Below are 15,594 nucleotides of genomic sequence, written 5' to 3' on the forward strand. Positions count from 1 at the left end.
GTTCAAAACCTCCTTTTACACTCTGGTTTCTGAGTTTCTAATGTCTCCCAAGTAGAAATACGGGGCCCAACACTTCACTGTTTCCTTTCTTCACAAGATACTACATGAATGTCCAGAGGGAAAGACCCAGTGGGATCTCTGCAGCATCACCACTGAGCTCGAGTGCAGCCCCGAGGCTGGGAACAACCACCCGCTGCTTAGAAAAGGACAGCTAAGTGTAAATGAGGCCACGAGGAAACAATACTGCCTGCAGGAAGGGGGCAGAGACAAGCGTTTTCTCCCCGTACCTATACCTGGAATATTTCAGCCCGCTCTGTGTTTCCACTTGTTCGTGGTCCCCAAGTCCCACTCACACCCCTACACGGACAACCACAAACCACAAAGGAACTGGGGGCACGTCTACGAAACCTGAACTGTAGGACTCCCATCACTGGGGGGAGAAGGGCAAACGAGACCCGAGTGTGTTACAAAACAGCAGCATACGGAGACAAGGACTTTACTAGAAGCACAGGGGCAGCTTTCCTGGCCAGACGGCTGGAGACTGTTCAGGAACGTGAGGTCTGCAGAGTTGTATTCAACTTTCAGACTTGGAAAAACGTTAATTTGTTTTTTAAAGGCCTTTTATGCATGATAATTATACCAGAGTGCAGCCACACACACACGTTTGTCTTTCACACGCTGCTCCACGCAGGTCTCTATTCACGGCTGCAGAATTAAGAAGCTATTTTGAAAGAGTTTCATTACTGCAGCAAACATTTACACAAGCCCAAACTCACTCATCTTTAACTTTCCATCCTTCCCCTACCTATTTTTAGCTCCTGGTGTTCAAACTAAAGCTTTCTGGTCTTCTTGCCACGCTCCCACCTCGCCCCGTAACCCCCAGCTCACAACACCCGGGACGACCCCACCAGCCCGACACAAGGTCGGCTTTGTGTCCTCGCGGCAGGACGAGGCCGAGGGAAGGACGCCCTTGTTTCCCACCAGGGGACTTTGCTCGTCTCGGAGAAGCAGATGTGGATGACATCTCAACCCGAGACATGAAGCAGAAGTGAAAACCATCTGCAAACAGCCAGCCCCCGGCGGGCACGGCAGCGGCTGGAGGTGCCACCGCCACCTGCGGGCGGGCGGCACGCCGTCCCCGGGGAGAAGGCAGCAGCTGGAGCTCCTCGCTCAGCACAGGAGCTCTGCAGCCTGACTCAGAGGCCTCTCGGTTTACACCCTCTCGATTCAGAGGGCTTCCCACGTCCCACCAGCCTTCCCCGGGGCAGCTACACACCCAGAGGAGCTCTGCCCCAGCCCTTGCCTGGGCATCTCAAAGCACGGCGAGCCACCCCCGACCCGCTGCGGGACGGCACGGACACCCCTGCTCCTACCTTGTCCGTGATGTCCTCCTCCGTGCACTCCAGCGTATCCCGGTAGGACTCCTCCATCGCCCCCACGGACAGCGCGCTGGTCTGATGCAGCTGCCTGTAGCAGAGAAAAGCCGCCCCGACCCCCAGGAACACGAACATTAGGGCGAACATGGCAATTCCAGGTGACAACCACCGCTACACCGCAGGATCCGGTCCCTTCTCTCTCCTCCTCAGCTGCCACCTCCTGCCGTGGCCCTCGCAGAGCAGTGTCCCTCGTCACCACGGCAAGCTAAAGGGGCGAAGCAGCCCAAGCACCTCGGGGCGCCCGGACGGGAGGCTGCTTGCCGGCTGAAGGAACGCGCCCTGCGAGCGGCGTGCAGACGTGGACACATGCTGCTGGGACTTCACACTGTGATCACCTGCTCTCGCTCCTTGGAACAGGAGATAAGGGCTCCCTCTGCCCGCTTTCTTTCTTTCTGAACATACGGAGGCCGTGCGTTACCCAGCGAAGGACGGGGCGCTCGGCTCTTGCCACTGGTACGGTGAACAAGTGGGGGCAGCGGATGGAAGGGGAGGGAAGGGGGGAAAAACCCACCCAGCCCACCGCTGCTGCAGCCGGGAACAAGCTAATCATTAGCAAGGCCTTGCGACACTGGTGTCCGTGGCTTCGTGCCAATCCAAAGGACACTGCCCAGGATGCCGCGTGGAGGGGCCGACTTGCCCTTAATTGCCGTGCTGTCGCTGCCAATTAGCTCCGGGGCACAAGCAGCAGCTATTGCCACAGCGAGGGGTCGTTAAACTCCAGCTCTGGGAGCCCTTAGCCTGGAGAAAACCATCAATGCTCCCAGCAAAATCCAGTTCCTAGAGCTTCCAACACTGGCACCAATGTGCCTTACACCGCAGCCTGTGCTCGCAAACACCTGAACTGGTTCCCTGCTGGGGAACGACGCTTCTTGCATGGAGAAGAGGATGCCCGAGGACTGCCAGCAACGGGTTCACCTCGCTCAGGCTGGGCAATGGAGATGGGGCTGGGACCCCGACAGCGTCATGGAATGGGGCGGTCCCCTTCCCTCCCCGAAAAGGGAGAGGGGTCTTTCCCTGTTTCCCTGCCTTCCCTGCTCTCCCGCTACCCCACGCAGCCCGGCTGAACGATGAGCAAGCCGAGCTACTTCGAAGCCAGCACTGCTTTGAGCAGGAGGCGAACGAGAGAAGCACAGAGGCCTCTCTGAACCTAAATTATCCAATGAATATGTCATCTGGGCTCTGAAACTCACCCTGCTACACAATATGCTCATGCAAATATTCATGAAGCATAACTGGCATTTACAGAAGAGACCACAGCTGAGTACCAGGCTTATTTTGCCTCCTCACCCTGGTATATATTTAGATGCTGAAGTCTCGGGCACATTTGTCATTTGAATCATGCCAAGCGCAACAGGGCCTAAGCAGCTGAGATTTCTTGGCACACGCAGAACACGGATAACAAAAGTCAGGGAAAGAGCCCTTACCAAAATGAAATCAATTTACAAGGAGCAAATGTTATGTCTTAATTACAGTATCTGCATCAAAAAGCACCCTTTGGGCTGATCTTCAGGACCTGGCTCCTCTCTGTCACTACCACAAACTAACCCTGACTGCTCCCGAAGTGACCACCGCTGGCCCATGCCCACGAGTCCCAGGGAACCCAGCCCGGCCCCGTCCCTGCAGCTCGACCCGCAAAGCCTCGGCCGGGGCAGATGGGGCATCTCCGTTCCCAGGAGTTTCACTCAAACCCTCCCCAAATTATTTCTGCCAGACAGGGGACAAAAGCTAGTCCTGAAACAGGAAACGTGGGGACAGGCTGCTCCCTTCAGCCTTCTTTCCTGCCCCTGTTTTTAACAAAGATCTCGAAAGTGAGATGAGTGGAAGGAGGAAATTTAGTATCAAAGACCCGCTTCCTTTCCAGGAGGAGAGACTGCTGACCACAGGAAAAATAGGGAAGACGAAAGTGAGACGAAGAGGTTCAGGCAAGCTCCTGAGCCCCTCGGTTGGGTGCACCCCAAGCACTGGGGCAGGGGGCTGCCCACATTTGTGCTTCCAGAGGGAGCACGGCGGCTCCTGCTCCATCCAAAGGAGCCGCCTGTTCCTCCGCAGTGCCTCTGCCCTGCCTGGAAAGGAGCGAAGAGCAAAGCCAGCGACCGCAGGAGGCTGGGCAGGGGAGGTGAGCCTCAGCGTCCGGCTGTGAGCAGGACGACACGGGTACAGGTGGGACAGGGAGGCCAGGAGGAGAGAGGAACACCAGGGTTCATCGGGATGGGATGGAGCCTCTGCCCTAAGATTCACAGCACGCTGCAGCTCTTCCTGCGCAGGCAGGATACGAACACCCTCCGGGGAGGGCAGCTGGCAGCACACGAGCAAGCCCTGGGCAGTCGCGCAGGGGAGAACAACCCAGCGTTAAACCCCAGCAGTGGGGTTACCTGTGGCTGCCCCCACAACGCCCCAGAGCCCCCGGCCAGCCGAGCAGGGAGGGCTGCTCCAGCAAAACCAAGCCCCGAGGCTTGCCCTGAGCAGAAGGGCCAAGCCTCCCCGGGCGGGAGAAAGCGGGCTGACAGCAGCCTCCAGCTGCAGGCACAAGTGAGAAATCTCCAGTTCAGAAAAAGGGCTGCCACAACACAAACCCAAGCGAAACCCACTTCTTCTCAGCACCACACAACGCGTCCAGAAGACACGGCGAGCTTATTGTGACAGCCTTCCTTCTGCGGGCCTGGCAGCTAGCGCGGGCACCCTTCCCACCGAGGCAGCAATACAAGCACGAGCTTACCTTGCCACTTTCTTGCTTGAGAGTCTTTTATTTGGACTGCAAAACGAACAAAAAACAGGAAAAGGTTAGGAAAGCTGACAGCGGAGAGCAAGGCAAACAGGAAGCTGCAGACACTGCGGGGCACATCCTTCGCCCTCGCAGCGGCACGCACGCCGCGCAGCCCCGCCGCCCGCGCGAGGAGGCAGGCGAGGAACCGAACCGAACCGAGCCGAGCCGAGCCCGCCGCAGGACCCTCACCGCCGCCAGCAACACCATCCTCTCACTGCCCGATCCCCGTCCTGAAAGCTGAGCCTCAGGGAGGGTGCTAAGAATAGAAGTGAGTTTGGTGGGTCTCGGCCAGCGCCGCCGCCCTCGCAGAGCCTGAGCACCCCCGGTGCCCCCCCGGTACCCCCCCGGTCCCTACCCGGCTGCCACGAGAGGCTGCGCCTCTCGCCCCCAAATCGCCATTTCCATCGTTTTGCACGCTGCCGGTTTTGTGCTGCTCCAGGACTCTTCTCGCCGAGCTATATTTGGCGTTGGATCACCGCAGAACTGCTGCCTACTCGCAGTTCAGGGATTTTGGGAGCTGTTGATCGTGGCCCTGTCTGGATTTCAGGCACAGGCATTATTACAGTCACCGGGGACGGGCACGAGCTCTCTTCGCCCGGATAACCACCGACGGAGACCAGCACCGCACGGCGGTCGGGGTTCAGCGGAGGTCCAGCACAGCACAGAGCAGGCAGCGCAGCCCCGCGCGACCCTTTCCCAGCAGCGGCTCCTGGCTGCCACTCCTGCCAGGCCTTCGGTCGCGACCGACGCAGCTGCACACTGGTGAGACAGGCAGGGCCCGCGTCTGCACCCAGCCACACGCCGTTGTCCAACAGATGTCACCGGGACACGGCGCCGGCGCCAAATCACCGCTAAACGGTGACAGCGAGCAGAGCTCCGGCTGAGGGGGGATGCAGCAGTTGCATTCCCCGGTGCTTAGCTCAGCTTAAAGAAAAAAAAAAAAAAATCAGCGGGGAGTTCACTTCTGCCTGGAGCTGCAGCAATGACATTAGTTCTTCGAAGGAGGAATTTAGAATAGTGCAGGGCCATTTTCTTTCCAAAAAAAAAAAAAAAATCCGGCTTCTGGGAAACAACAACTGACCGCGGGTTGTTGTCAGGGTTACGCCCGTGCCTGTGTCAGAAGTGCATCCTCGCAGCGCAGGCTGCAGGAGCAGCACCGCTGGCCAGGCCTCAAGGACACAGCACGCGCCTCGCCAGGCCCGCGGGGAGAGGCCAGGCCCCCGCCTTTGCCAGCAAATGTACAAAGTCACGTCCGTCCCCAGCGCCGCGGGGAGGAACGGTGTTTGTCTCTGCAAACGGCTTATCGGAAAGCAGCGCCGGCACCTGCGGGTCTCTCGGGAGAGGACGAGACGTGCAAACTTGCCTTCAAGGGTGCTAAACCACAACACGCTCGCAGGAATCTGGCTTGTCCCGAGCTCCCTGCAGGTTTCAGCCCCGGGCTCCTGTGCCGCGGGCTCGGGCAGCAGCGCCCTGCCGCCGGGACCAGGCTGCAGTCGGATTTGGGATTGCAGTTGGATTACTCGCAGCACAGCAAATTCTGACTTCCTCCAAGATTTCCAGCACTGGCCTGGCTCCCCACTTCTTCCAGGGGATGAACTCTCAGCATATGTACCCCAACTCTCGATATGCACCCAAAGCCTTTAGGAGCGAGGCTGTTATAGGGCGGCTGGGCTGCACCCCTGGAGCGTGGCCGTCCTCCGGATGCGTCCCCAGAGCCTGCCGGGTGCGGTGCGAGGCTGCTCGGCCCACACCTCACTCCTTGCTTCACCCAAGGTCTGGCACTCGTGGGCTTCAGGTTGCTCGTGACGCTGGGAGCAAGGAGCAGGTCCCGTCGCCACCCGAGTGCTGCACGGGGCCGCCTCTCACCCGCTCTCCCCGCAGGACGGGCCCGGTTCCCCCCGGTGGCTCTCTCCTGGCGACCGAGGAGCTCCCGACCTGCCGTGCAATCCCCGATGCACCTCCAGAAAGTGATCCCAGTGGTTCGTAGCCCTCCGGGAACGCTGTCTTGTGCTTCAGTCTCGTTGTGCTGAGACCAGTGGCTCCCAGCAGCACTACTGCTTGTGCGTTGGACTCGCGTGACTCCCGAAGCAGTTACACGTGGACCCAACCCCGGCTGCCCCTGAGCTGCTCACGCCGGCAGGCAGGGCAACGCTTCCCAGCAACAACAGCAAACCTGTGCACGGGAAACCCTGAGCCCAGGTGGGGGAACCAGACCTTCATCAAAACCTATGGAATTCCTGTAGGGACGCCGAGGGGTGCAGAAGCCTCCACTGGACGTGCCATCCACGCCAGGAGGCTCAGAGCGGGTATTTCAGCCTTGCAGGTGAATTTGGTGGAGAAAACCTGAAATGGAGTGGGGCCACTGGTGCATCCGGGGAAGTCCAGTGTTTTCCTGCTTCACCTGAGCCACAACACTAACCCTCAAAGCCTCCCCCTGGGAGATTTCTAACAGCAACTATTTGCCTGAGAAAAAGAGGGGAGAGAAGTACTTTTGGCGCTAAAAATTCTAGGCCAAGCTCCTGTTTGTTTTCCAGGTCTCTTCCCACGGCTGCAGCCCAGGAGGGCCCTCGTGTCACGCTGTCCCTGTGGAGGACACAGACACAGACCAAGACCACGACCAAAAACCTGGCTTGAAGGAGCACGCTGGGTATGAGCAGAATTATCATTACCATCAGTCCTGCGATCCTTCCCCCTCGTGGACCGCAAACAGGCCAGAACAAACAACACCAGACATCCCCCCCGACCTGCCAGGTCAGCAAGGCTGGCTGGCTGACCCCCAAAGCTGCACTCGAGAACCTGTGGAGTTCCTAAGAAAGGCATTTATCCCCCCTTCTGGGCTGGGGGTGGTACGAGTGACACCAGCGGGTGAAACGAGTTCGTAGGGCTGCGAAGCGAGCGCCTACAGGAGAGCCCCAGGCGGCGAGCACAGCGCTGCGCTCGGGTCCCCGCTGCCCCGGGAGGAAGGGCAGCGGCTGCCCCTCCAGGTTCCAGCCCTCAGGGGCTCCTCCACGCTGCCCACTCGTTCCCCTGGTGACAGAAATACCGTGCCCGGCCAGCCTAGGGCTCCAGATCCCAGTGTAAGCAGCGGGGCGCGGTAACGCATCCACCTGACACTGCACAGGCCATGCAAAGAGGCTGACCAGAGCGGAAGGGAAGATTCCCATTGTCTGTTAGCTTCCAGGGCTCAGATTAAAGCAAACCCCTGCTCACCCTCCACGATGTTATTACAGACGTGGCCACCCCGTTCAGTGAAATTCGCCCCCTTCTGCCAGCAGGAATCAAGCCCAACATCAGCAGAGGAAAGCTCTGCTAGACAATGAGAGTCTTCCCTTCACGAACATCATTCCCAACACGGACATTGCCATGCACAAGACCAATTACCTATTCATTTCAAGATCATTCAGGCGAGCAGAAAGATCCTCAAGGCGGTTGATTTGTTTGTGGCACTGGCTACAGTAAAACTCAAATGCTTCATCTGCGATAATGCTGTGCAGTTTCGCAGCGAGCGGATTGGTGCTAGAGAAATCACAAGTGTCATTTCAACAGGACAGAACGGAATAACCCGGGTTCGTCTGTGGCTTCCACAAGCTGAGGGGGGAATCTCTGGGCAGGGGTTTTGGTACGAGACACAGGACTTGCAATTAAAGCCTGAGGGCAGGTTGGGTTGCTTCCCTGCTTTCCTTTCAGAGCCCCAATTTCTGTCCATCCGGAGTTAGTACGAGTTAGCAGGAGCTCCACACCACCGTCCTCCTCCCAAAGTAAAGGGAGGCGTATGGCAGCCGAGCCTGGCCAGTTTCCAAACCCTGTGCCAACCTGCTCTAGCTGGGTCCTGGGAACCCCAGGTGCATGCTTTACACGAGCCCACAGGACTACAAAGTCCATTTTCCATCACAATTTTCCAAGCAACCTGTCTCAAGAGGCCCTACAATCATCCTGGTTTGCCCCGTGAAATGCAGACTGGGCTCACACGCGGTGCCAAGACCAAGAGCCAAGTCCTTCGGTCGGTCACACCGCTTTCCAACAGGACCACCTAAAAATAGAGCGGCCGTGCTGCTGCGGACCCACACTGGGGGTAACGCACACTGGAGTCAGATTTTCATTTCAAAGAGCTTCCCCCTTGAAGCTAAGCTCATAAAAAGGTGGTTGCGAATCGGTCCTCTCTCCTGCAAAGCCAAGCGCATGGGCAGCAGCTTTGCCTGTAATTTGGTGAGGGGACACGAAGGCCTACAGGACTAATTGCCTTTGGAGCTAACAGGCCTGGTCAGCTTTTCATTTTCAGCTGCTCACACGGACAGCGAGCTGCGGAGACACCCACCGACACCTGGCAAAGCAGGGAGCCTCTTCCCCACCTGGCACAGCCTGGGCAGGAGAGGGCCAAGGGATTCTGAACAGCACGGCGTTCGTCTTGCTTTGGGGCCAAATGCATGCCACAAAACCTTTCTGTGGGAAAACGTGCTTCTGGAAGCCACAGACTTTAATCAAAGCAAGGTTAATAGTGAAAAAACAAAGCAGTTCAATAGGAAAGACAGGTAAAGGTGTGAGCAAATACAAGCAAGCTTAAAACCAAAAGATATCTGGAGAGGACTAGTCAACCCCGTGGTGCAGACCCACGCTGGCAAGTCCTGGCCCGGGAGATGCTGAGGCCCCCCCAGGAGGGGTGTTCCCCCTAGCACCTTTGCATAGCCTCTCAGGGACTTTTCCTGGGGGCGGTGGGGGGTCAGTAGCCCCCCCTGGGGTCAGGTCTCTGAGTTTGTGCCATCTGTACAGTATTTCCGAGCCCCCTCAGATCAGGCAAGTGGACCACAGCGCATGCTGCATTGCTCATCTCTTCCCATTCCTGCAAAACCGTTGAAAAACATCCCCCTAGCCTCTAGGGCAGGTTCGGTCTCAGGAAAGTCTTTATCCACCAGCAGTCATTTCAGTTGCTCAGGCTTTGCAGGGGGCAGAAGCTGGCAGCAGCCCTGCGGTACCCGGAGGAAGCGACGTGCCCTCCTCCGGGACCTGACCTGTCCTGGGAATGAGCCGCCGGTGAGCCCTGGGGAGCAAGACTGGTGTGCGAACTCGGCTCTAACAGGCACTCCTCAAGGTGGGGAAAGCCACCAGACAAGAAGCTGTAGGAGAATCCGCAGGTATTCGCTGTGTAAAGGTATACCTGGCCCCTGGCTGCGCTGGTTCCTCGCCAGCTGAGTGGGCGAGAGCTGAACAGCACCACGCCTCGGGGCGTCCCCACCTCCCGCTGGTGGCGAGCTGCCACCCCCTGCACCGCACGCAGCCCTGCTGCCTCCTTCCTCCGTCTCGTGGGGTAGCATTTGCCTTCAGCAGCTCGTCCAGCACTTAAGGAGCAGCACGTCAGCACACGAGGAACTCGTACTTTTCAGTCGCCATCCTTTTCTCACCAAGCGTGGCAGGGAGACCTCGCTCCTACGGGCTGAACGCACCAAGAAAGAGGTGGCAACCCAAGAGCAGGGATCAGAAACATGCACACCAGGACTAAGCAGGGAAATGCAATACCCCACAGTGTTCCCCAAAGGCTCTTGGTGCTTGTGTTAGTCCTCTTGTGAAGGTCTGGAGCTGTAGCAGGAAAATTTGTCACCGTTATTCCTGTTCAGAGGCTCTGGTAACATGGAAGTGGTGTGTGGCGATGTGACCGCTTACAAGAGATGCTGTTCCTCCTGTTCAAACGTCAGCAAAAAAAGGCTCATCTAAGCCAGTGACATCCTGTAGGTCTTTGCAAGGTTTCACTGCGTGTAAAGGCATTGGGGAGGCAGGGCTTTGTTCAGAAAAATAGCACCTGCTTAGAGAAACATCAGCTAAGGACCTTCGTGCACACAACGATAATCCCAGGCGAAGGCTAGGCCTGAAAGGCACGCAGAAATGCTCTGTTTCCAACAGAACCGTGTTCTTTACTCCTGAGGTTTTGTCTGCAATCTGCCTTCCCAGCAGTGGGTCTGCAGCAAAGCCGCCGAGAGCTGGAGGGCCACGCGCCCGCTGAACCTCTCCCAGCAGAGGAGAGATCGCAGAAGCAGGACCCGAAGAGAGAGCAGCACGGGGAAGAGAGCACCCTGACAGAGCAAGAGCTGGGCACTGTGGGCAGAGGTAACCTGGGAGCTCAGGACTGGTATTAAAGAAAAAAATTAGCGGATTGCAAAGCTATTTTAGTTGAGTATTTCATTGCCAGGAGGCTTTTGGACTGGGCTGGAGGCCTATACTCAAGGAGAAACTCGAACACCAAGGCTAGTTTTTATCTGAGAGCATTTCTTATGCCGCAGCACCAGCACGGACAGTTGTGACCAGCATCTCCTTCTGCACAGTGCAATAAACAGCCAAGCATGGATGAGGGACATGCCGCTTCCATGGCAGAGTATCCCAGCTCACCAAGAGCACTGTTTTCCCAAAATAACGGGTTAGCCATGCTTTACAGCAACACCTTCTATAGCAGGTTTAGGTAACATCTTCAAAACTGCTGCTGAACCAGCAAAAAGAAAAAAAAGTCAGCCCTGACTTGCAGCAAAATGTCAGTGTGTAGATTTGACAGCAGTTCTTCCCTTTCAGCCCCATGCAAGCAGAATTGCCCAAGCTCTACAAAGGCCTTTGGGAATCTCGTAGAAAGCAGGTAAACAGGAAAAAAACAACTGTAACAGGTTTGTACTGCCGTGGAAAGTCACACATCACCCCAAAGGCAAAAAGCGTCTTCTGGTCTTCAATGTGAGCGTGTGGCAGGCAGGGAGCACTCCTGCCCCGCGCAGACTTGTGCTGCGTGGTGGAGGAGCATGTCCCCAAGTCGCCTGTCGTCACAGGGGCTGCAGGTGTGCATGACCATTCCAGCCTTTACTTTTTTTCTTAAAAAATAAAGACTGACTGGTTTGTATTGTCATCCTCAGTCCACCCTGCATGGGCTGGAAAACCAACGTTTGCCTGGTTTCAGACCCTAACACAAGGAGTGCAAGAAAACACTTTGGCCTCCTTCCTGCCCCATCTATCCCTCAGGCTGCCTAGAGGAGGGAGGCTGCAGCTGCTTGTGCAAATCCAACCAAGCATCCCATCAAAGCCAAAAATGCATGTGTAGCAGAAAGAAAAAAAAAAAAAAAGCTATCCAACAGGATCAGGGACAAAACTCCATGGCAGTTTTCTCTACCAGAATGCTGTGCGAGGAGCCACATGCCCAGCAGAGAGGGAACGTGGCGTTGTCCCAGACTCCGAAACTCAGAGAGCTCTTCCAACTGCTGCTGGACATTAGTGCCTCTGGATGGGAGGACGGGAACTGTTCAGGAAAACGAAAGACTGAAGGAGGCAACTCATCTTCCACTTCTGAGCTGGTTACCCCATTGTATCCAAACGTTGCCAGGAACCCCCTCCTGCAGCAAACCCAAACTCACACACACAGAGCCTGAGCGAGGACACTAAGCCAGCGAAACCGGTTAAAGCACTGCGAGTGCTGTGCTGAGCATTACCTGGGAGAGAGGAACGAGGAGCTGTTAAAGCTGCTTTCCCCGTTACACAAGCTGTCTGAGAACAAATCTGCTTCATTCCCTTCTCCATAATCCTCGAAGTGCTCCTCTCCGCTAATGACCGTAACGATGGAGTGGCTGAGGTCCGAGCCCAGGGGCAGGTCGTGCGGATGGGATCTGTGGGGACAGACAAAGATGTTACGGGGTGACCACTGCAGCAGCCTTTCCGATTGCACGCCACGCATCTGCTTCCCAAGTCGTGTCTCCTGTTTCGGTAAACCCGGCCACTTCTGCCTCACTGTGCCTTGAACAGGGCCGAAGGAGCAGCCCAGGCACCCCCAGGAAGTTTGCAGCATGTTTTTTTTCACAGCTAACCATTGTTTTTTCATGCAAGCTCTCCCGGCAGCTGCATGGCAGCTCCTGGGATCGCCAGACACGCGGGACAAACCCCGAGGCCGGTGGCCAGCCCTGGCACAGCACAGGTGCAACCAAACGCATGGCAGAGACAAAGCCCGGTGTGTCCCGAGCCCGTGCTGAACATGCTCTGAGTTACACGGCCAGCCTGCACGCCAGGCTCATGCACGCTCTGTGCTGCGTAATCCTCCCGAGAGCCCGGTGTGGGGTTCGGTGCTGCAGCCCCCGGTGACACAAACCCCGGGGCTTTAGGGGCGGCTGCCGAACCCAGCACCAAGAGACCTCCCGGCGAGGCAAGGGACCTTAACTCAGCCCCTGCAGGGAGGATGCTGCACGCACTTGTGGCAATTTGTAGGGCTTTTTAAATGTGTTTGTAACATCGGATCCAGAGGGCTGTGCTGCACCCAGCCGAAACACGGCCAGCACGGGCCCGGGGACGTCCGTCGCTTCGGAGGGGACGCTGCTCGATACAGGAGTCGTCACTTCTGGAAGTATCTTTGCATATGGGCAGTGCTACATACATGCAGCCCACCACAGCAGTATGCACCAGCAAGCTGGAATTTCCTGCCCAGGACCACAGAGGTTTTAAAGAGAAGTTTGGGGGAAAACGTGGAGGGGATTTCTGAGAACCAAGCCCGAAAGCAGCCCGCATGTCTGCGCCCCACAGGGATGTGCTCTGGGGGGACTAGCACCGCTCACCTCCCTAAAATTCAACGCTAAAGAAAGGGGAAAAAAGCTTGATTATAAAAACAGGTATTTCAGGCTAGACCCCCATATCTTCATCCACTTGGAGGGGGAAAACAGACATGGGGGTCATTGAATATATCATTGTTCCAAATCAAAAAAAACAATTACTGATAGGCCATTTATGACAAAAGTCTGCGACAATGAAGGATTTGCCCTTATCCTGCTGACAAAAACATGTCACCCCTCCAGCCAAAACAGCACCAGATCTCCCTTTAGCCACAGACAAGCCCAGCCCAGCTGGCGAGCCTCTGCTCGCCTTCCTCGTGCCCTTGCGGAGCACCGCAGCTCCTGCAGCGGGGGGTGGCAGGAGCCCACTCCCCCACCAGGGAGTCGGATGTGGCACCCAGCACACCCAGACAGCGTCAGAAACCGCTCCAGGAATAGAAAGTAGAGGGGATTTTTTTTTATTTTTATTATAATTTTTTAACTCACAAGCAAAAGCCAAGCCCAGCTCTCTAAGCAGGGGCTGTGGTTTGACAAGCACCTTGCAGCAGATCTGATCAGGCACCTGGGAGCCCTCAGCCAGGGCTGCCTCAGGCACTAGCACGGGGAGTTGGTGCACACCTACAGGATCCACCGCAGCAGTTTCAAGATCCAGAGCCCAGCCAATCTTTACCACACACAACCCCTAAATAACCACTCAAACCTTCTCACGCGTGTTGAGCTTGAACAGCCACTGGAAAGCAGGGCTGGATCAAAACTCTGCTCTGGCTGGATTGCACTTACTGACTGCTCCTGGAAGAGCTCAGGGCACTGCAGGCATACAACTTCTGTCCTGCTGCGGGTCTGATGGCACCAAAACCAGCCCTCAGCAGCCTGGGATCAGATTCCCAAGTTTTCAGTCTCAAGCCTTCCAGTATTTAAACCAGAAGTCCAAAAAATTCCAATACACTTTTGCCTTGAACCTTTGGGTACCTGGAGTCTGCCCACACCTAAGACACCTGGGAATAGACACCACTTGCTTGAACAGAGCACCCAGAGGACACCTGAGGTTAGGGAAACCTCAACAACCACCTAATCTTAAAAAATCCCTAAGCACCGCGTTTTGTACCTACAGGCAGGTGAATCCAAGGCACGGCAGTTTCCCAAGAGGACGAGAGCGCACGCAGGCTGCCATGGCCCCTCCGGGGACACGCTGCTCGCGGCCAGGGGCTCAGAAACCGCTTACATCCCGGTATAAGTGCCGCTCGAGCGAGGAGCGCGTGGCCGGCTAATCCCCTTTCTCCTCTGATCCGCAGCACCTCTGCCAGCCAGCACCCTTTCGGCCCCAGCGCCCAGCAGCACCGCCTGCTCGCGTGTCCCCAGATGTGCTTTTGGGGTGGGAGGGAAGCCCCAGGGAGCCCGCTGCTTTCTAAAAGCAAAGGGAGCTGTGAGTACTCGCCACAGCACCGAGCCTGGATGTCACACTTTTGGCCAAAAAAAACCCCACAGGTGTTAGCAGACCTCAAGTGACAGCAGCTCCAGAAGTTTCAGTGCAGACCAGTGCTTTGGGCTGCTGATAACAAAGTTATTCTCTCCCCTCCTGCCTTCCCAGCATCCTGGTTTCACCCCCAAAACAACTTTCCCTGCAAAACCTAGGAAGCGAGGGGGCCCGGGAGCAGTTTCGCCAGCAGCGGTTCAGACGGGGAAGCAGCTCCCAGTTCACTCTCCTGTGCTCGCGGCACAAGTTTCAAACTAGTTATTACAGGAGGTGGCTGCACATCAAAGGGCACGCGCGTGTTTAGGAAAAACAAGAGTACAGCGAGTTCCCCTCCTGACTTGAAAATTACACGTTACGTTTCTGGCTTCAGCGATAGATTAAAAACTGCAGGTATTTCAGGTGTTCGGAGAACTTATTTTAGAAGTTAAAGATGCTAATGAGGGTACAGAAGTTCTCCCAAGGCAAGCAAAGATTAGCTCAAAGAGATTGCCAGGCCACGCTCCAAAACAGCCTACACATGGCGCAGCCTCATTATTATTCTTAAAGAAGAGCTATTTCGGTCTCGGTGAAGTGGCAAACACTACGAACGAGCCAACCGGTTTTAGCAAGGCAGACTCAACCCCCTCGATTAAATCCTCGGGCTGCATCTCCCCCAGTCCCTGTCCCTTCCTGGTCTGCCACCCCTCCTGCCCCACGGCCCCCCGCCACTGACCCATGCTCCGGCTCCTCGATGGGGTCGGTGAACTCCGAGTGCACGGTGGAATCGATGGCGCTGTCCGTCTCCACCTCGTCGTGCATCTCGTGGTGCACCAGCGTGCTGGTGTCCTCATCCGTGAAGGTTTCGCACTCGCTGTAGGTGCTCTCCGAGCCCATGTACGCGCTGTCGGTCACCTCATTTGCCTGTTACAAGACACAAGAGGGAAAAAGCCGCCCCGTAAGGTGCTAGAGCCACGCGGTTGCATTGCAGAGCCGGACAAAGCCCGTACGGGACAGCAATTCTCCGGCACGAGCCATACGCCATGCTCAGGAGCTCTGCCTTGCCGAGCCACCCCGTGCCTTGGCTGTTGGGACTCTGAGAGAGATTTCGTATGGGTTTATGGAGTCCCAGAGGGATTACCTACTGCTCCCTCAGCAGTTCCCATCACCGCTCCTTTCACCCACCCCACTGGTACAAAGACACGTTACCAGTTTGAATTCTCCACAAGGAACCACCATTCAAAACCACCAGTCAGCCCTCAGAGCACTTTTTCCGCCCCGCTGGTAATACGAAGGCACCTTCCGTCCCTCAACAGAAAACTCAGCTGCCTCATAAACCTTTACTACAGCCTCTGGTTTGCGAGGCCTGCGCCACCAGTCTGCATCTTC

General features: G+C 56.5%; 1 protein-coding gene across 3 annotated transcripts in view; it reads right to left on the minus strand.

Moving 5' to 3' along the window:
• RAB11FIP3 (RAB11 family interacting protein 3) overlaps positions 1-15,594 on the minus strand; it is a 73,308-nt gene that overhangs the window by 9,799 nt on the left and 47,915 nt on the right. For 2 of the 3 annotated variants that reach the window (XM_080556328.1, XM_080556329.1), the window contains 5 exons: positions 14,942-15,129; positions 11,652-11,825; positions 7,582-7,716; positions 4,153-4,188; positions 1,374-1,467 (listed from right to left, as the gene is read on the minus strand). In XM_080556328.1, the coding sequence (XP_080412454.1) occupies positions 1,374-1,467; positions 4,153-4,188; positions 7,582-7,716; positions 11,652-11,825; positions 14,942-15,129 (627 nt within the window). The remainder of the gene's footprint in view (positions 1-1,373; positions 1,468-4,152; positions 4,189-7,581; positions 7,717-11,651; positions 11,826-14,941; positions 15,130-15,594) is intronic. The other variant, XM_080556327.1, reaches the window with a different exon arrangement.

Source organism: Anser brachyrhynchus (assembly GCF_964034855.1).
Source record: "Anser brachyrhynchus genome assembly, chromosome: 15".
Taxonomy (NCBI): domain Eukaryota; kingdom Metazoa; phylum Chordata; class Aves; order Anseriformes; family Anatidae; genus Anser; species Anser brachyrhynchus.